At 37.6% G+C, this 20,711-nt stretch overlaps 1 protein-coding gene across 1 annotated transcript; it reads right to left on the bottom strand.

Annotated features, from left to right (window-relative positions):
• Window positions 1–3,256: 3,256 nt before the first annotated feature.
• Window positions 3,257–4,721, bottom strand: LOC104602254 (protein EXORDIUM-like 3). Its single transcript, XM_010265870.3, has one exon. The coding sequence runs from the start codon at window positions 4,643–4,645 to the stop codon at window positions 3,590–3,592; it is 1,056 nt and encodes a 351-aa protein (XP_010264172.1). The 5' UTR covers window positions 4,646–4,721; the 3' UTR covers window positions 3,257–3,589.
• Window positions 4,722–20,711: the final 15,990 nt, after the last annotated feature.

Genomic DNA, 20,711 nt, shown 5'->3' with positions numbered 1-20,711 from the left:
ATCCTCAACAGTTTGGTTCTAAGATAATGTCTCAAGCAAATAGATGATGCCAAAGAGTCATTAACCACCCATCATCATACATCTAAAAGTCAAAATTGGCTTATAAGACATTTTACCCTGAAATTACAATGCCCTACCGTCTCGGTCATCTAGATGCAATGGGCCAACCGTCCAAGAATAAAAGTTCTGAAATTGGTACTGTGATGATGCCCCACATGGATTCCGATTTACACACTTGAGTGTGAGCGTCGTCTCTTTCTCTCTCTCTCTCTCCACATTGTAATACCTCCTTGCGTTAGATTAGACCTGCATGTGATTTGTCAGTGGATTCAATCCACATGGTTAAACGGAAATCCTCTTTTTATTGTTCGATCCAGCTTTTATTTCTGGGCAAGCTATCTCCTTTTGATGGTCTCCCTTTTATTGCTGTGTGTGGTAAGGTGGAAATCTCTGGATGGGTTGTTATACCGGTATGAGCAGGGACACGAGTCATGAGTCACTGCAAACGTACTAGTTTGTCTGTCTACAAACCAATATATCAACCTGGACTGGATTGGATCTAGATGCAAGGGTGGTTCCCACTTCCCACTAGCCACTCCCACATTAGAACATTGATGTTAAGCTGTTAGATGAATATGTTATTTTTATATTTATTATTTTCATTGTTGTAAGTTCTAAGTTGTAAACCAGAACCCAAAAGAAGAGCAGTGAAGTGAGTGAACAAAGGGAGGAAATGTAGGGGACCCACGTCAATTATGTATTTGGATTGGAATCGTTTTGGGTCCTGGAGGGTTTGAGGGAAGGGGATTCGAAAATACCATGCAGCTGTTGCCAGATTTGGGTACAAATTTGGAGGGACCAGAGATTCCAATTCCAATTGGTAAGCTGACAAGCTTCTACGTCATCCCCTGTAACTCTGTAAGTAGAAACCACGTTGTCTAGTTTATTATGTTCATCTTCATCCGCCACGGCGAAGCTGTCCCGAATACGACCTTGATGCTCTCATTTGCGATCGCGACGTCCCTTTTTTTTCTTTGATTATATTTTATAGTTGAAAGGTGGGACCCAAAATGACCAAATGACGGTGGGCCTTCACCATCATGGCGACGGTTGATTATATGGATGGATAGAGAATTAGAGGTAATGCATCCGAGTGACTGGAAAAGTGTGTAGAGACTAGTGTAGGGATGTAAATGGATCAGTCTAAATTTTAATTTGATCTTGGATTCAGATATTTTCCTGCCGGAATTTTAGATCGAATGGAATCAGATTGAAAAAGAATGTATAGAGATTGTCGTGTTTTTTTTTCTTTTAATAATTTATTAAATTTTATAGAAATTAAATTGAATCGTATCATATTGAATATCCAACATTTTTAACAGATTCAAATCTAAATTGACATTTGTGAAATCTTGATTGGATCAAATTTGAATATATCCCGATTTGAATTCAATCCGATCCATTTGCATTCCTACCATAGTGATTCTCTTCTCTTGATAAATCATAAATATGCCCAGGTGCCAGATGGGGTCGCTTATGTTGTTGTAGTAGTTCCAGTTGTTATCCTCTCTTAATGCTTGAAAACTGCCATCTTTAAATATCCAAAAAAACTGACAACTCTCTCTCTCTCTCTCTCTGATATTAGCACTCGAGCTGTAGAACAGAGTGTCTGTTTGGGAGGGCTTTTGCCCAGCATATTCTTGCACTTCGATATGGGCCTCACATGAAAAATGCATAGGGGTAGATTCGAGCTGAGCTGAGCTGAATAGCCTATTTGAGCTCGGCTTGCCAAGGCAGTACGAGGTTTGAACTCATGCTCGACTTGAAAAAAATGTTTTATAAAAATAAAATATATATATATATATATAATATTTTTTTAATATTTAAAAAATTAAAAATTATAATAATTAGTTATTATTATACATTAGGCTCGACTCAATTCAAAGCTCGATTAAAATCGAACCAAATCAAACTTTTTACAAACCGAACTCGAATAGCTCATAAAAAACTGGACTCATGGCGACCCTTAAAAATGCAAAAGATACATTTGGTAAAAATCCAGAATGCAAACATGCATTTCAAACGCAGTTTGGAGTGCAAACATGCATTTGAGTGTAAACACGCACTTCAATAGCTTATCCAAAACACTCACACTGATGACTGAACCATCACTACTTCTCTACAGCGACTTAATGAGAATACAAAAAACCCTCCGGCTCAGTTTGGAAGTACTCATGAATGCCAGGTGGCTTCCATATGTGGCCTCAGGTTAGGAAAGCTTGTGAATTAACAGTTTGTTAAAAGGACGGATGTCAAAGGAACAGAATAGAAAGTCCAAACATCAAACAATTATGGATGTAGTAAGTTGGGTGGCAATGCTGGCTGCAAGATTCCTTTGGGAATTTGGATTAGCGACTATCTTTCTGTAGGATAGGTTTGTCTTAACTCATCTTCACTCACCGATTTCATAAATCATATTTCATATATATACGTGAGAGATGACAGGATGTGACTCGTACTGTATATAATATCCCCCTTATCTTCCTCTGCACTCTCAACTAGTCTCAAAGTTTTGTTTGTAACATAAACATTCCACCACTACCTATCAACTGTGAAAGAGAAGACGAAAACACAATTCAATCAATTATCAGATGTGCCTCTTCTGTATTATTTTAAGCCATTAGCGGCCAAACCTCATGAAAAGTAGCAAAAAATTTAAAAAAACAAAAAAATCTCCATTCCCTAGTCCCTAGTGCGTCGCTGCACTTTTTAGTGTTTATTAATACATAATAATTATTCTTAAGAATAACAAAAAAAATAGGTATCCTTTCAAAGGAAGCTACCTACGACTAGGTGACACGTCAATGAACGAATCCTGTGGCCAATGCAATCACATACAGTCACTACTACTGCACCACACATCAGCTTCCCATCATCCAATCTATAACCCATGCCTAACAGGTTCTAACTTGTATTAAACAGGTGGCAAGATATTTTGGTTTAAAAAAGTTGCCACGTGGAAGATCAGGCTAAACGATAATAAAAAAAGAAAAAGAAGGCATAAAAGGTTAGGAAATGGCACAAATGGCTACTTTATTTATACTCGTGCCAATAACATAATAACATGTGCCACTTTAACAGTATTTATTTAGAACTCGAACGCGATGTCCGATAAAGTTAAAAAAAAAAAGAAAAAAATCTAATTCCGACTATACGTACCTTTCTTTCTCTTCTTCTCTTCTATTGAACTTGAAAATTTTCGAAATGAAAATCTTCTCCAGGGCTCAACAACCCACTTTAAATAAGGCGGGAACAGTAACAGACCATGAGACTAAAAACATCTCCATTGCTGCAAAAGAAGCAAACCAACCCCCTTTTCTCTTTGTACACAATCATCTAAACACGTTTATTACAACTTAATAAAACTAACTAACTGCTCTCTCTCTCTCTCTCTCTCTCTCTATTCCCATAATAAGACAGATGAAAGAAAGAAATTCACGAATTCTCTCTAATCATCCTCTCTCTGTTCAGAGAATCAGAATTCAGAGTTCAAAGTTTAAATTTCAAAGTTCAAATTATTACTGTATTACTACTGATCGAGAGCATTAGGACCAGAACAGTAGTTCAACACAGGGTTCCAAACCCACTGAACCAAGAACCTCCGCCCGACGCCGTTCATGTTATACGTAGCCCCATCGTGGCCGTCCAGGAGTTGGCCGGTGTAGGACCCACCGCCGCCCGTACCATAGATCCCCTCGCAGAGATCGGCAATCTCCGTCGGAAAACAAGGGTCCTGCCCTGCATACCACGCGTTCACCAATGGGTTGGTTGCTAGCTCCGCAATCTCGTGGGCGATGACGCTTATCATGCCGTCCACTCCTACGTCACTGTTCGGTGACTTCATCGGTTTGAAACCCGGCATGTAGACCGGTACGGCGAACGGGTAGGCGCAGATGCCGGGACAGAGCTTGGCGGAGTTGCCCACCCAGGCGTACGGTAGCGTGTACCCCACTATGGAGGGGAAAGTGAAGTAGTGGAACCCACACACCTGGCCGCAGAAATCTTGCATGTACACGTCGTCCGATGTGAGCAGGAGGTAGAGTCCGCTCTTGGGGTTTACAGGGAGGGGCTTCGTTCGGGCCGTCACGGCGCTCTTTATCACAGACTGGATGGAAAGGCGAGTGAGCGACTTTCCGTGCGAGTAGAACCGGTCGTTCTTCTCTTCTCCGAGAACCACTGTTCGGGAAATGTTCGCTCCGGTTTGATCGGTATAGAGCTGCACAGTCTTCCACCACCCGGCCACGGACGGGGCTTTGACATCGACGGCGGAGATGGAGTTGAGGAAGCCCCGGATGATTCGCTTCTGTGATTTCTGCCATGTCCCGTACCAGATGGTGTGAACGGTGATGTTGGCAGTGAGGACGGGGCCCATGTGGTACCTCAGGTGAACGAACTCGGACGAGCCCTCGTACTTCTTCGAGCCTCCGAACAGGAGGTCAGTGGTGTTGTTGGTGGGTTGCTGATTAGGCCATGGGCGCCACCCAATGACCGGACTGACGGAAGAGAAGAGACAGATGATGACGGTCAGCCCGGCAAGCACCGGAACGGGCGTCGCCGGTGACCGACGGGGGCAGCTGTTAGGCATGTCCGTAGCTGGGTGGAAATGTGGGTGTTCTCTTTTACTTGGCTTTATATATTTATAGGCATAGCGGAAGCAGAGAGTTTTGAAGGGAAAAATAAAGAAGAACTGGATTTTATTTCAGGGTTTTTTTTTCTTTTTTTTAATTTCAATTTATTAATAATTTTGGAGAAGAAGCGCGCCATGCCATTGATTTTTGGGTTCCGGGGTATTGGAGGACAGGTGGATTTAAAGCCCAGTTGTCCAGTGGGACCCACAAGTCAGAATATAGTATCATCTCTCGTCGTCATCGTCATCATCCGATGGTCGATAGACCCCCCCCCCCTTCGCTGCAGGGGAGGGATGGGTATTTTGGGGATGACGAAAAGATATATATTCGCTGCCTAATATTAACAAATTAGTTAAGCTTTATCGGTTACCGTAAATCACCGAAATATAAAGCTTTTCATCAAACGTCGCAATATATAATAACTTTCCCTGTCTCCATCAGAATCATTGGTGGGGTTTGGTGGGTCGTATAGGTAGATAGATCATGGTCCTAGGGGGATCAGCTTTGTTCTAATTTCCAATAATGCCCTTCATTTTAGCCCCTTTTCAGACCGACGCTGACAAGAGCATTGGACCCACGGGGATGTCCTTTTTGGAAACGCGTGGCCTCTGGACAGAAGACGAGGTCGTTTGAGAATTAAGACCTTTCATGCAATGATACAATGACCCTCGGGACTATGATAATCAAATAGTGGGACCCTCCAGATGACATGAAAGACTCATCGGTAGCTAGATTGTTCTCGATCATCACCGATTTGGCAAGTTGTAATAAAGAAAGACAAGTGAGAGAGAGAAACACTTGAGATGACTTCTAGCGGTGGAAGTAATCACGGAGTGAATGGCGCTGAGAGAACATCCAACAGCTGAGATGGAGAGAGGCGGAACCCATGAGCTTACAGAGAAGCCGCTTTCCTGATTTCCTCGAACGGGGGGCACGAGTTCATGATGACCCCTATTGGCTTTTGGGGGACAGCCGGGACACTTGATTTAGCTTAAGACGGGTCTGCAATGTGGCCATCATTGTTGTGAGTGTGTGTGGTCGCCTTCTTTTCTGTGTGAGTGTAGACACTGTTGAGAAAAATTTATATGTCGCCTTGTATGCCATACGCGTATACTGACTCGATCAGTGCAAATATCAGAATTGTCTGGGAGTTTCTGAGACAAATTTGCGGAATTATAGGGATGTATGCCCTGTGACGGGGGGATCATATATATGATATGTCCTACATCCGTGACAGACATTCGGGATATCTACGTTCCTCTCAACTTGCCAGGTGGCAAGTCGACCTAGCTTTGGGTTGCTCTATCATAAAGACTACGTTATGGTTATGGAAGAGAAGGGTATGTACATTAACTGCTCACAAAGAAATTGTGCATTTCCCATTAAGATATACGGATCCAATGTCCCCCTAATTTTGTAAAACATCAACAGTAGGGAACTTAAATGGGAGTTCACATCGGCGCCCCACAACCTCTCACATTATATCCTCGCCGTGTATTGAAAACATCTTATGGGGAGATGTGGGATGTGATGTGGGACGATGTGGGGTGCCTCTTGTGGGGCGCAGATTTGAACTCCTTAAATGGAAGAAAGGTTTTCGGATCTGCTGTCACAATGCAATGCTGCTGGTCACATTCACCTAGCAATGTGCTGTGGTCAGCAGATGCAGACTTTAAGGCTGTATTTGGTTGTAATACAATTTTATTTGAAATAGTATGGGAGTATAAATGAAAATAATGCAAATTTTGATTTAATTTTATTTTGGGTTTTATTTCATTCTGCTGAGGTCTTATTTTAATTCATTGTACAGCAATCAAATAAAACAAAGTAAATTTTGAAATAAAAATAAATCATAATTTGCACTGAAATTGCATTATCATAATTTTGCATTAGTGCAAACAAATTTGCATTGAAACCAAGGTTTAAAGTATCGCTATGTATTGGCCCGTATCGGCCAATATGTATCGTTCCGGGACCCTTCCGGTATGCCCCTATAGTGGGTGTATTGGGGGTCTGACCGATTCAGGGGATGGAGGGGTCCTAGACCGGCTCCCCTGAACCAGTTTTGAAAAAAAATAAAAAAAAAAGGTAAAAAACAAGTATCGAAACGCCCAATACGCCCCTACCGGCATATCGGGCATATCGATATTTTGAACCTTGATTGAAACCAAACACAGCCTAAAGAAATTATTCCAAACAAATATGCCAATTTGGTAGGAGGGTTGTTTTGTGTGGTAGGTGGAAGAAATCTGTCTATAAACCTTTTAAGTTGTTACATACAAGGAAGATTCTGAAGAAGAATGGGATTTTTCCTTTTGTTTTCTTTCAGTTTCAAAATCTTTTAATGTTGGGGTGACAAGGAAAAAGGAACACTTCAATATTGTCCAAAAGGAAGAAATAAAACAAAATCTAGTAAGTGTAGTTCATTCCCCTTATATATGCAAGTTTTCATATAAAGGAAACGACTCCGGATCTCCTGCCCACGAGAACGCTATTCATGCCCATCCATACTACACTACCCCGTGAATTGGGAACATCTCCCCCTGCATAATACTATACAGAGGATGAGATATTTTCCATGTGTAACTGCGATTAATATGGGCAACATATCCCAACTCAAAGGAAACTATTGCTCTTTGTTTTTGTTTTCATTAATTAGGTTAATTTCTTCCGGACAGTACTCAGTAGCATATAAAACACTAAAGGTTATAATCATAAAACCAGTAATATTTATATACTGTTATCATTTAAGCGTTGTCTCAACTACAAATTCCTATTTTTCTATTGGATTCTATTTATCATTAAATTATAAGCACTTAAATAATTTCTTCTTCCATCCAAGTCGTCGATCAGTTGCTAGCTCTTTTAGCCCCTTCAACTTATATATATTATATTTATTTTTCAAACAGGTATTGTAAGTAATATATCAACTATGGCTGTCAAATTATTGCCTAAAAATTCCTTTTTTTTTTGCCTTTATTAATGGATTTGTGCTTTTAAAAAGAAAGAATTCTGGATGTACAAGAAGCTCTCTGATTTCTTTGTGCTGAAAGCTGATCACTTGGACTGAATTTTATATTGAGAATTATAGATTTTAAGATTATCCAAATATGATATTTTCTATTTTATTTATTTAAATAAATATGAATTAAAATGGGAAACCACAGTTCATACACATAGGCTCCCTTTGCATTTGCACTGAACATATTTGTATTTACACTCTTTTCAAATGATGCTTATCTTTTTAAAAATACTTAAACCATTAATTCATCCTCATCCAAGGATTGCCGTAAACTGATCAATTCAAACAACATTGTATAACCTTTTTCTCTCTCTTTAGAATAAAATAATGTCTTTACCTCTACAATAATTAAGTTGATCATATCCCTCTAATGAATTATGATTTCTTTTTCTTCTTTCTATCTTCACCTTAGATATCATCAACATGCCAAGTACTATTTTAAGGGCAAATTTCTTAAACTACCCCAAAGGTTTAGGAAATTAACTAATTCTAACCCTACTATTTCTTGAAGCTAAAAAAAATAAAAAAAAAAACTATTGTTTTAGTATTGTCTTAAAATACCCCTATTATTCTTGACAATTGACTAAATCTTCCCCTACCGTTAACTTTCCATCACACTGGATCACATATGACATCACGTGACCATTTTTTTTCAAAAATCCCAAAAAATACCCTTTGAAATCTTTCTTTCCATCACACACCACTACAACCTTATGTATTGACTTTTCTTTCATCTCTACCTCTAGTTCTCCCTTGGTCTCTCTTTCTCGTCGGGCAAGGAAGTCCACGACTGTGCAAGCACTCCTCTAAAACTAAGCTTAGGGTTCATCATACAGAAACAAACAAAAAAAAAATTGGTTTGTCTATTGTGAATAAATCGATTAACCCTAGTTTAGTTCTAGGTCTGAAGTATGTAAGAAGAAGAAGAAGAAGAAGAAGAAGAAGAAGAAGAAGAAGAAGGAGAAAGAGAGAAAGAGGAGAAGAAAAAGTCACTTCACCCAACCAACCCACTTTGTATTTATATCCTATGTATTGGATTACAAAAGACAAAGTTGCCCCTCATTAAGTATAGGACACACAACTTAAACTCAGAAAAAATAGACTATTCAACCTTAATTAGATAGACAAAAGACTTAAATACCCATGTATTGCCAATCTTAACACTCCCCCTCAAGCTGGAGAATATATATCATATAGTCCCAACTTGTCACATATGTAATCCACTCTTCCCCGACCCAGTCCCTTTGTAAATAGATCTGCCCATTGGTTTCTTGAACTCACATGAGATGTATTTATCACTTCATTGATCACTTTTTCTCATACAAAGTGGCAGTCGACTTCAATGTACTTTGTTCTTTCATGGAAGACTAGATTAAAAGAAATGTGTATAGCAGCTTGATTATCACAGTACAACCTCATGGGCCTGTCAATTGAGAACCCCATTTCCTACAAGAGATTTTTTAGCCACACTAATTCACATGTAGTATGAGCCATAGCCCTATATTCAGCTTCTACACTGCTCCTTGCCACCACTATTTGTTTCTTGCTCTTCCAAGTTACCAAATTGCCACCAAGGAAGGTACAATACACTATAGTAGACCTCCAATCTGACACAGATCTGACCCAATCAGCACCTGTGTACCCTTCTATCTCAAGAGTTCCTTCACTTTTGTATAATAAACCATGACTTGGAGCATCCTTTAGGTACTTGACTATTCTTACAACTGCTTCCCAATGCGGAACCCGAGGTTTCTACATAAATTGACTCACCATGCTTATAGCAAATGATATGTCTGGCCGGTAGGGATGGATTCGAGCCGAGCCGAGCCGAGCCGAATAGTACGAGGCTTGAGCTCAGCTCGCCTAGGAAGTACAAGGCTTAAGCTCGGTTCGAGCTAGAACCTTGAGCTCGAGCTCGGCTCGAGTCAAAAACTCGTAAGCTCGAGCTTAGCTCAGCTCAAGCTCAATTTGAGAAAAAAATGTTTTATAAAAATAAAAAATATTTTTTATTTGATATCTAAAAAATTAAGAATTATAATATTTTATTATATATATTATTTTCTATAATTATATATTTATATATATATATATTCGAGCACGACTCACGAGCTAAGCTCGGCTCATTTATTAATCAAGCCTGTAAATTAGGCTCGAGCTCAGCTTGAAGCTTGGTTAAAACCGAGCCGAGCCGAGCTTGAGTAGCTCGTGAAGAGCTCAGCTCGTGGCTACCCCTACTAGCCGATTAATAGTCAGGTAGTTCAATTTTCCCACCAGCCTTCTGTATCTTTCAGGATCATCAAACTCTTCACCTGCATCAATACTCAACTAAACATTCGACTCCATAGGTGTTTCAATTGGTTTGGAACTCAATAGCCCTATTTCTTCAAGTAGATCAATGACATATTTCCTTTGGCACAAAGTTAATTCCATGCCTTGATCTTGCAACTTCTATTCCCAGTAAATATTTCATCTTACCAAGATCCTTTATATGGAAGTGATCATATAGAAAGTTTTTCAACCTGTCAATCGCATTGTTGTCATTGCCGATTATGACAATATCATCCATATACACCACTAACAAAATTTTCCCATCTTCTAAGTCACGACTAAACACAGAATAGTCTACTTGACACTATTTTATGCCAAAATTCTTCACTACTTCACTAAATCTACTAAACCACGCACATGGAGATTGTTTTAGTCCATAGGTTGTCTTCTTAAGTCTGCAAACTTTACCATCATCCCCTTGAGCAACAAATGTTGGCGGTTGTTCCATATATACTTCTTCAACTAGATCACCATGTAAGAAGGAATTCTTGATGTCAAGTTGGAAGATAGGCCAATCATACATTGCTGCTAATGAAATTAACACCCGAACTAAACCAATCTTGGTCATAGGAGAAAATGTCTCAGTATACTCAACACCATATAACTAAGAATAGACTTTGGCCACTAACCTGGCCTTTAATCGTTCCACACTACCATAGAAGATACTTCACTGTGTAGATCCACTTACATCCAACAACATGCTTACCGGGAGGGAGAGTAGTAAGTTTCCACGTGTGATTGTGTTGCAAAGTAGACAATTCCTCTTCCATTGCTTGTTGCCACCTTGGAGATGTAAGGGCTTCTTGGACAATCTTAAGAGTGGGGAGCAACAGAAAGATAATGAGAAATAAGATGAGATGTACAACTACGCTTACCTTTCCGCAATGCAATAGGAAGATCAAAGTCAGAAGGAGGAAGATGCAATCATAGGATCCGTCGACGAGGGTTGAACTGGAGGAGGGGCCGGTGCTCTTTTGTAAGTATACACTTGTGTGATTGGTGGCATCTCAGTATTAACCTACATTGGGGAAGGCGGGGATGGAGATAGAACTAGAACTATAGGTAGGAGGTCCTCAATTGGAACTGGAAGTGGAACCAAAGGAGCAAAGGAGGGACATCAGTATTCAAGAAGAATGGAACAGACTCAAAGAAAGTGACATCCAATCACACAAAGGACCGATGAAAGCTAGGGTTATAACACTTATACCCTTTTTGGATTCTAGAGTATCCAAGAAAGATGCATTTGGTAGCACGCATATATAACTTGTCTAAACCAGTCTCTAAATTTTGAACAAAACAAATACAACTAAAGACTCTAGGGGTAAGAGGGAATGGAGAAAGAGTAGGAACAAGACTGAGAAAAGTGATTGACTTCCAAGGATGGACATGGGCATCTGAGGAAACATGATGGCAAGATAGCATCACTCCAAAAATGCTTTGGGACATTCATATCAAGCATAATGGACCGTGCAGTTTCAAGTAAGTGTCGATTTCTCCGTTCAGCCACGCCATTCTGTTGTGGGGTATAAGAACAAGAAGTTTGATGAATTATCTAATGGTGCTCTAAGTATTACTGAAATGGTGTTGAGGTGTACTCTTTTGCATTATCCGAGCGAAGAATTCTAATATGAACTCCAAATTGGGTACATGTTTCAGCATAAAATTTTTGAAAAGTAGAGAATAATTCACTTCTATCTTTCATAAGATATAGCTATGTCATCCTTGAAAAGTCATCAACAAAAATTACAAAATACTTATAACCATTGTATGTCACTACTTTGTTTGGACCCCAAACATTTGAATGGACTAAAGAAAAATGACTCAAAACACGACTATCAACTTTTGGGCTAAAAGAGACTCTATGGTTTTCCCAAGCCGACACGACTCACGATCCAACGATAGAAGATGACTTAAAGATGGAACCAACAACTTCAGAGCCTTGAGTGATGGATGACCAAGTCTGCAATGCCACTAGAGAGGAGTAAGAAATGATTGAAAAGCTAGTTTCGGGCCACCACCATCAAGATAATACTATCCACCTGCCTCATGCCCTCCAATCTTCATCTCCGTCTTGAGATCCTGAAATACACAAGAAGATGAATAAAAGGTTATAGAAAAATTAAATAACTTGGTTGACCTACTAACAGACATAAGATTAAAAGGGAACTTGGGTACATAAAAAATAGAGGATAAGGATAAGGAGGTTAGATCAACATCACCAACACCATAGATGGGAGAGGTAGCACCATTAGCAAAGGTAACTGTTTGAGGAGTAGAAGATGGTGAAAATGAAGAAAACATATCTGGAGCCTCAGACATATGATTTGAGGCTCTAGAGTCAATGATCCAATGTGAGGGTTTGGAAGCCAAGCAAGCCATACATGAATGGGCAAGAGTGGCTGTGTTCTGTTGGGAGGATGTCTGAAGGAACTTCTCGTATACCTCACGTGGGACACTCACCATTTCCTTCCCAGAAGCACTAATAGATGTAGAGGGGGTCTGATCAATCTGTCGGTTCTCACTAACTATACCACTGCTACTAGTCACACCATGGTTGGCCCAAGTGTTGGGTGGACCATGTAAATCATAACAGAAATTAATAGTATGTCTCTCTAATCCACAGTATGTGCATTTCCTAGGTCTAGTACTTCTTCCTCTACCACGACCTCCCCTAACTCTTGACCTCCACTATGGCCACCAGTACGGTTAAACATATGACCACCTCAGTTCCTTGGAAATCCATGACCACCTCCATCACCTCTGTTTCCATGACCTCCCCTTCTTGTTACACAAAACCAGACATGTCTGAGAGAGAGGAAGACTCTATAGGATCAATAGAAATCCTTCGAAGATGGGCAAACGCTTACTCAAGAGAGGGGAGAGCAGACCCACCTAATATTTGTGCTCGAACAAGTTCATATTCAGTCTTTAAACCACTAGAAACCTTGTCACATCAAGTTGCTCTCGTTGTTGTTGCTAAACTTGAACATTCGGATTTAGAGGATGATACACATTAAGCTCATTATGGAGGTTTCTCATGTTTGCATTTTATCCTTCCAAGCTTTGATTATCCTGCTTCAGGTTAAAGTACTCTTGGTAAAGTTGATACATCTAGTGGTATTACCTTGGCCGGAATAGAGTTTCTTAGCATGATTCCAAATTTTTTCTTAGTTGTATCCAAGAACATAAAATTCACACTAATTTTAGGTTCCGTGCTATTCCATAACTAGGTCATAATCTGTGCATTCTCTTGTTCTCAATCACTAAACCCTAGAGAATCAGAAGAGGGTTTCTCCTCTCTTAGATGTTTCACCTTTTTCTTGGCTCTTAAAAACACTTCCACGGATTTAGCCCATGGCACATAATTTTCACCATTTAATTTGATAGTGGTCATTTGAACATTTAAGTAATTAGGAGAAATCATAATACATGCCTTATTATCACTACCCTCTCCAATTGATGCCATTATAACAAATTCACCTCACCCCACAAATAATTCACTATGATAAACAAAAAAGTCGCCCTCTACTATTCAACACTACACCACACACCACACAATAAAATATAGTTATGACCATATTGCTGTCGTCATAAGTTCAACACTCGAAAATCCTACTGTCAATGCACATATCCAGGTATAAACAAAAAAGAAAGAAGTTCATATGCATACCTACCAATCCACACTGCCACATGAATGAAATCCAACCCAAAAAGAAGGAACCACACTCCACTATTAGAAGTTTTTGTTCACACCTATCCACAACCATCCCCCTTCATACCATTGAGTAGAGGGCATTTAATACACCACCACAGCAACTGGAGGCATATTTACCTCCAAGAAGGGAAAACAATCATTCCTTTTTGGTCCCTTATTGATCTTCCAATCTGTTTAAGAGTTACACCAAAAACAAATTCTAATATGGCAATCTCAAGAGGACGAAGGGTAATGAAAGAAGATTGAGTTTGAAACTGGTTTCTTAATGCTCTGATACCATGTGAATATATCGATTAACCCTAGTTTAGTTCTAGGTCTAAAGTATGTAAGAAGAAGAAGAAGAAGGAGAAGGAGAAAGAGGAGAAGAAAGGATTCGGTTAAGGAGAAGAAAAAGTCACTTCACCCAGCCAACCCACTTTGTATTTATATTCTATGTGTTGGATTACAAAAGACAAAGTTGTCTCTCATTAAGATGGGACACACAACTTAAATTCAGACAAAATAGACTATTCAACCTTAATTAGATAGATAAAAGACTTAAATATCCTTGTACTATTGATCCTAACATCTATGAAGTAGAGAATATCCTCATCTGCTTTGCTTGCTTGCCCATTACATCTTTGAATAACATTACAACTTCAAGTACACGATGGAGAGAAAATTGAGGGGGAAATAGGGAAAATTTCATTAAAAAATCACTCAATTGGAATCCAAAAGATGGGAGCAAAAAGAGAAACCGATAAAAAAATGTCAAACCCTGGTGTGACTAACGGTGGGAGGGACTAGATCTTATCAATGTCCTCGTCCTCAAACTCGATGTAATCATCGGTGGCTCCCTCATCGAGACTGGCAGTAATGCCTTCATCGAGCCTGGTATTCTCAAGCAACTCATCATAGACCTTCAAGAGCCTTAGGGGCCATTGCCACTGATCTCGTTGATTACCTCTTTTCTCTCTCTTCGATCCCCTTCTTCTTCTTCTTCTTCTTCTTCTTCTTCTTCTTCTTCTCTCTCTCTCTCTCTCGTGTTTTCTTTCCCTACCATAGCATCACCTTCCTCCTTTTTCTTGTGGCAGATCTATATAGATCTCTTTCTCTCTCTCTTTTTCGTTCTCTTTCTCGTTGCAGCAACAAATCTATATAGAACTATAGATATCTTTCTTTCTCTCTCTTCTCTCCCTTACTCGATCCCCTTCTTCTCTCTCTCTCTCTCTTGTTTTCTCTTTCTCTACCACTACAACTCGGGGCTCTGTGGTAGTTTATCGTAACATGTCTGCCTTTAATCCATTGATTTTCTTTAGGATTTAAACCATTTATTTTCTTTATTTATTCTATAATTATTATTATTGTTTTTTCCAAATCAAGATCTAGTTGCCATTTTCATTCTTCAGAAATCATACAGAAACCCCAATCTAAAATCCAAGCAGCTCAGACATAAAATCTGGTCTTTCTTTCATTTTGAAATTTTGAAGGAGAATAATGGGTAAAATAGTCTTTTTCATTTTCCTATCAATGGACGTTAATGTCAAGGAGGATTTAGTCAACTATTAGAAACACTAGGGGTACTTTAAAACAACACTGAAATAATAGGGGTAGAGTTAGTCAATTTCTTAAACCGTAAGGGCAATTTAAGAAATTTGCCATTGTCTTAATTAGTTAATTGTATTATACAACTAATGTTAATCATATTGTACCTTGCAAATATAAAAAAGCAATATAAACTTTGAAAATAAATAAAAACTATAGGTATTAAAAAAAAGATATTGCACTTGAGTAATATGACCATTTCTAATATTTTCATTAAGTTACTAGACATAAGGTTGTCATGTAGCAGGTATGATGTGTCCTTTTATCCGTACTAGAAGAGTTAAGGGTATAGCTTATGCTGAATTTTCTAGCCCTTTCCTAAGGTGGATATTATATTTTTCATTGATTTCAAATTCTATTCAGATTATTAGATGTATTAACTATTAAATGATAAATGCATTATCTCTCCTTGAAAGACTTATAATTTACATTTAATATCTAATCATTCCACTCTTCTAGTTTTGAAATTTGTTTTCTTTTTCTTTTGAAATAAACAGATAGAAACATGTTTTATTAATATATAAACTATATACCCCACTGATAAAACAATAATTTGAAAAATAAAAACATATCAAAGAGGGAAAATCTATGATGTAGGAAAGATATGGTATGGGAAGTGTTTTGACCAATCAAAACCCACCCATGAATTTTGATAAATAACACCTGATTGGCTATCACATTTATGATACCAGTTGATTGGTCAAAATATTTTCAGATATCATATATTTTCCATATCATAGTCGAACCCTATCAAAGAAACTAATCAATATTCTTGAAATTCACTAGTGTTTCTAGATTTTATGAATTCGTAAAATGGTGATTCAACCTCCAAATGCCTTCTTAAGAAAACTTTCCTTTCTAGAGTAATCCACTTTAATTTTTTTTATAAGAAAAATGTGTTAATTGTCACCTCTTTAAAAATTCACTTGCCTAGTCAACATGGTGTGGTCATGTAACTCACAAGAAGCATTCACTTAATTTGGCATGGTCGAATAATAGAGACCTTGAAAGCAAATGACATGGGTTATAGCCATCTCTCTCTCTCTCTGAGACATGATTTGTTTGATTCTAAGTCGTCTCATGCATTATAATGGGTTTGATATATACAACAATAAGTTCATAACCTTACAAATTAACAATACAAGATGCTAAAAGTGTCCATGCATACACATCCAAGGGGTGTTCTGAATTTTTTTCTTGGTGTGAGTTTCTAAAAACAAAATAAAACCAAATGGTTTTGAAAATAAATTGTTTTTAAACAAAAAACATGGAAACATAATCTTGAATTTTTTTGGGGGGTATAAGGAGTTTCTAATTAAATAAAATGTTTTTATCTTGTTATTTAATATCATGCTCCTATAAATCATATAATTTCTATACTACAAAATTTGTTTTTGTTGTAAAAACCATTACTTAGATGGTTTCAAAAAAAAAACATGCATCATGCATGTATTGTTTTTGGAAACAAAACAAGCTTGTTTTTACTCTTTGAAAGTTGAAACCAAGGGTAAAATATAAAAACCTACCCTAAAATTTCTGACAATCATAATAACCTCTCCTAAGGTTTCAAAATGTTAGATTTGCCCTTTTAGACTTCACTAGACTTGATGTCTTTTATAGAGTAAAATTACTTTATTATTTTCAATCTTACTTGAGGAATTTTTTTAATTAAAAGTGAAAAATTCTTTAGAGGGTATTTTAATAAATATCCATATGAATCAATAGGTGTAAGGGTAAAATGGACACTTTTGAAAAACTAATGCATTTGGCCAATGTTTTCCTTCCAAGACAATAATAAAAGGGAAGTAACTACAGGTTTTATCAATACTACAAGAGAGGTTCATTGTTTTAAAAGGCTTAGGCCTTGAGGCAAGGCACTCAGATTTTGCCTCAAGGCTCAAGCCTCACAACTTCGGTTTGAGGCGTAAAAAGGCAAAACCTCAAATATCAATATTATTTAGTGATTCTATGCAAAAAAAAACAATATATATTTTTATGTATTTGTTATAGTTCAAGATATATAGAAAAAACATTTTAATAATTGTGGGCAAAATAAAAAGAATAAAAATGAAAAAGTAATAGGGAAAATCAGGTTCTATTAGTTCATATTAGTATTAGGGCCAATCAAGTTATTAGTTTCTCTTGAATAAATCAAGTGGAATTTTTTTCTTAATATTCTAATTTAACATCCCAAGTTTGTTATTATTCTCATTTCTTTTTCTAATGGATTTATTTTTCTTTTTATTGATTAGTTTGCATAGATCAAATCAATTGCATTGTTTCTCTTCTTCCCAACTGTTGGATGACCATAAATCTAATGCCCAATGATTCTTCATATGGATAATTTCGTAAGACTTCATTTTGAAACATAAAATGTAAAGCTTATTTCTTAAAGGTTAAAAGCTTATTTCTTATAAACTTATATTTTATGGATATTTGTGCCTTCCAACATTCTAATTTGGTATATTATATGTTATTTTTATTATTTATAAATTTTAGTTATTTTTTTTTCTTACTTTTTTAGGCTTATGACTCACAATGCCTTGAGGCTTATGCCTCACGTTTTTGGGCCAAACTTTAGGGGATATTTTATATAGGGGTGGAGCCAAGTATATATATTTGGCTCCAATCGGATCGGATTCGAATAAGGGCATATCCAAATTCAATCTGACATTGTTAATTGCATATCCGACCCAATCAGAAGATATATATTTGGGGCAGGGCACCCCTGCCCCGTCCCTGCCCCGAAATCATGATACCTTGCCCCGTACCCGCCCCGTCCCCAATGGCGGGGCAGGGCATCCATTCTCCATCGGGGACGGTGAATCCCCGAATTTTCCCCGCTCCAAGGCAATTACTTAAAAATTATCTATCTTATGGACAATTTATACATAGGATATAGGAATTTTGGGGTATTTTAGAATTGAATTATAATACTTTAGGGGTAATTCAAAAATAAAATTATAAGATCCTAGGATTTTAAAAATTTAGGAAAAACTTAGAGATATTTTAAATATCAATATTAAACCTAGAGATATTTTACTAATTTACCTTCGGGTTCGGGGCGGGTTCGAGGAATTATATACAAAACTCGTCCCCGCCCCGTACCCAATTCAGGGAAAAATTATTTTCCCCATCTCCGCCCCGTCCTTGTTTAGGGTCAGGGAAAACGGGCGAGGCGGGGCGGGGCCTCAGTTTTACGGAGGAAATTGCCATCCCTAAATAGGATCAGATCTCGGATCAGATCATGATCCGATCCATTCACACCCTTACTTTTTAAACCCATTATTTATATAGGTGGAGGCAGACTCAATAACTTAATTAAATGTGTCCTAAAATTAAAAATATATTTATTTTTTGTTAAAAGAAAATATGTAATAGATCCAAACCTTTGTGCTCCATTTCTCTCAAAACCCTACCCCATCTAGTCACTATCTCATTTTCTTGTTATTTTTCTTTATCTTACAATTTCAAAAACAAATGAAAGCACTTTAGCATAACTAATTACGCCAAGTTCTTTCTCAATCACTTTTAGTGGAAGACGGGTATTTTTTATAAGAATACTTTTCATGATGTCAGGATTCAAGAACAAATAAGCCATGAATTGAATTGCTAATGACCCCTTCTGAAAAAGGAGGAATAAGTAAAAGAAATAAATAAAGAAAATAATAGATGATAGAAATGGTTGACAAGTTCTTGATATCTGATAATTAATAGCAATACCCATATTTAGAAAAAAAAAAGAAATATGCAGGCACTAACATTTTTCAGTCAAATGAATTAGTGAGCTTGTTTTGGAAATTGATGTAACCTTAATCCAATCACATCTCCTTTTACTTTGAATTTTTCAAACTTCTCTTTCTTTCAGATTAGAGTTTCAGGTTTGCCAAAAGCCCAGACCCATATATACCAGCAAAATTGTATGCAGAGATAGAAAGTAACTTAGGCTCAATTTGAAAAGAATATAAATACAAATATGTATAATACAAATACATACAAAATAATACAAAGGTTTTACACTCTACGTATTTGTATATGTACTCCTTCGATCCAGATGGAGCTTTAATCATTTAGATGAAGTAAGAGCTATCTAATAGCTGGTTCCTAAGAGGCAAATGACGAATAAAAGGTTCCCAATGTGAAGAAGATAGCTTTTTCAGCTTTTGTAAGACAAATAAAATAATAAAGTTCAAATTGATGGCCGAAAGTGACAAAATATCAATTTTTTGAATTGACTATGGTATATAGTATTGGCCCTTCAATGAGTAGTTAGTTCTCTTTATAGTTGTCACTCACTTTTGGTCGCCCAAACTCATTAAGTTGACCATGTATGGAGTAGGTTGTTGACCTACTTTTGGAGTATTTGAATATAGTTCAATCCTCCAAACCCAAGCAGCTTTGAGTAGCTCACAGAAAGTAGTGTGTTGAGGGGAAGAAGAGGGATGAGAGATGAGATGAAATGAAATGAGAAGAAATTATAAGGTAGAGAGAGAGAGATAGGTAGGTTAAAGTCGTTATTACCAAGGTTTTTAAAATTGTATCAGACAATAAATCGTTTTGGGACCAGTTAATGGTATAAAGAACCGTTTTGGGGTCCAGTTTTTGGGTTGAATGGTCTGACCGTTCAGTTTGAATAGACGAACCATTGACTTAAAAAATAAAAAAAAAAAACAGCTAAAAACTGTTGTTCGGGTTGACTGTTCGACTGCTTGAATTAACAGGTTTATAACCAAATCAACAGTTTTTTGCCAAAAAATGATTTTAGGGTGAAACAGAACCAATTACTTGACCTGTTCCTGGATTTTTTGGTCCAATCGTTTGATCCGATCCGATTTTAAAACCCATGGTTATTACTTTTACAAGGTCAAGTTGAAGAAAGGTGAAACATAGGGATGGGTAGTAGGTTTGAGTCATTTGACTAGTGGACACAGCACGGGGAGACATGTATACATTTACTGAGAAATAAAAACTGCAGAGTGAACGTCAATGGAAAGATCGGATTTGATTTTGCGTTCTCAGATGTGGTGGAAACTGGAAAGCCACACTCAAGGGTTGTGATTTTTGGAATGTTTGATCCATGATGAGGACTATTCTCAGGGTGATGGGTCGCTTGTGGGGCCCAATAGATCAAAGAGTATAGCTCAATTGCTTTATATAGTGCTTCTTATCCATAAAACGAGAGAGAGAGAAATCTTGGGTCTTGTACGTGAATGGGCCTAAACGCCTTGCAGCTCAATCTAAGCCCAACACTATGTTACCTGAGGCAGGATAAAGATCAGCACGTACTCATGAAAATAGAGAATCACGAATACTAGAATGGTTCAAATTGGGTTCAACTTCAGCCACAGGCCACAGCTCACAGGTAAATTGTCGA

Source organism: Nelumbo nucifera, chromosome 1, assembly GCF_055504915.1.
Source record: "Nelumbo nucifera cultivar China Antique chromosome 1, China Antique-T2T, whole genome shotgun sequence".
Classification (NCBI taxonomy): domain Eukaryota; kingdom Viridiplantae; phylum Streptophyta; class Magnoliopsida; order Proteales; family Nelumbonaceae; genus Nelumbo; species Nelumbo nucifera.
The sequence above is the reverse complement of the archived record's forward strand: the minus strand, read 5'-3'. Positions and strand labels throughout refer to the sequence as shown.

What these genes read in the sequence shown, in the direction of transcription:
- LOC104602254 (XM_010265870.3), bottom strand. Translation starts at nt 4,645, where the DNA reads ATGCCTAACAGCTGCCCCCGTCGGTCACCGGCGACGCCCGTTCCGGTG.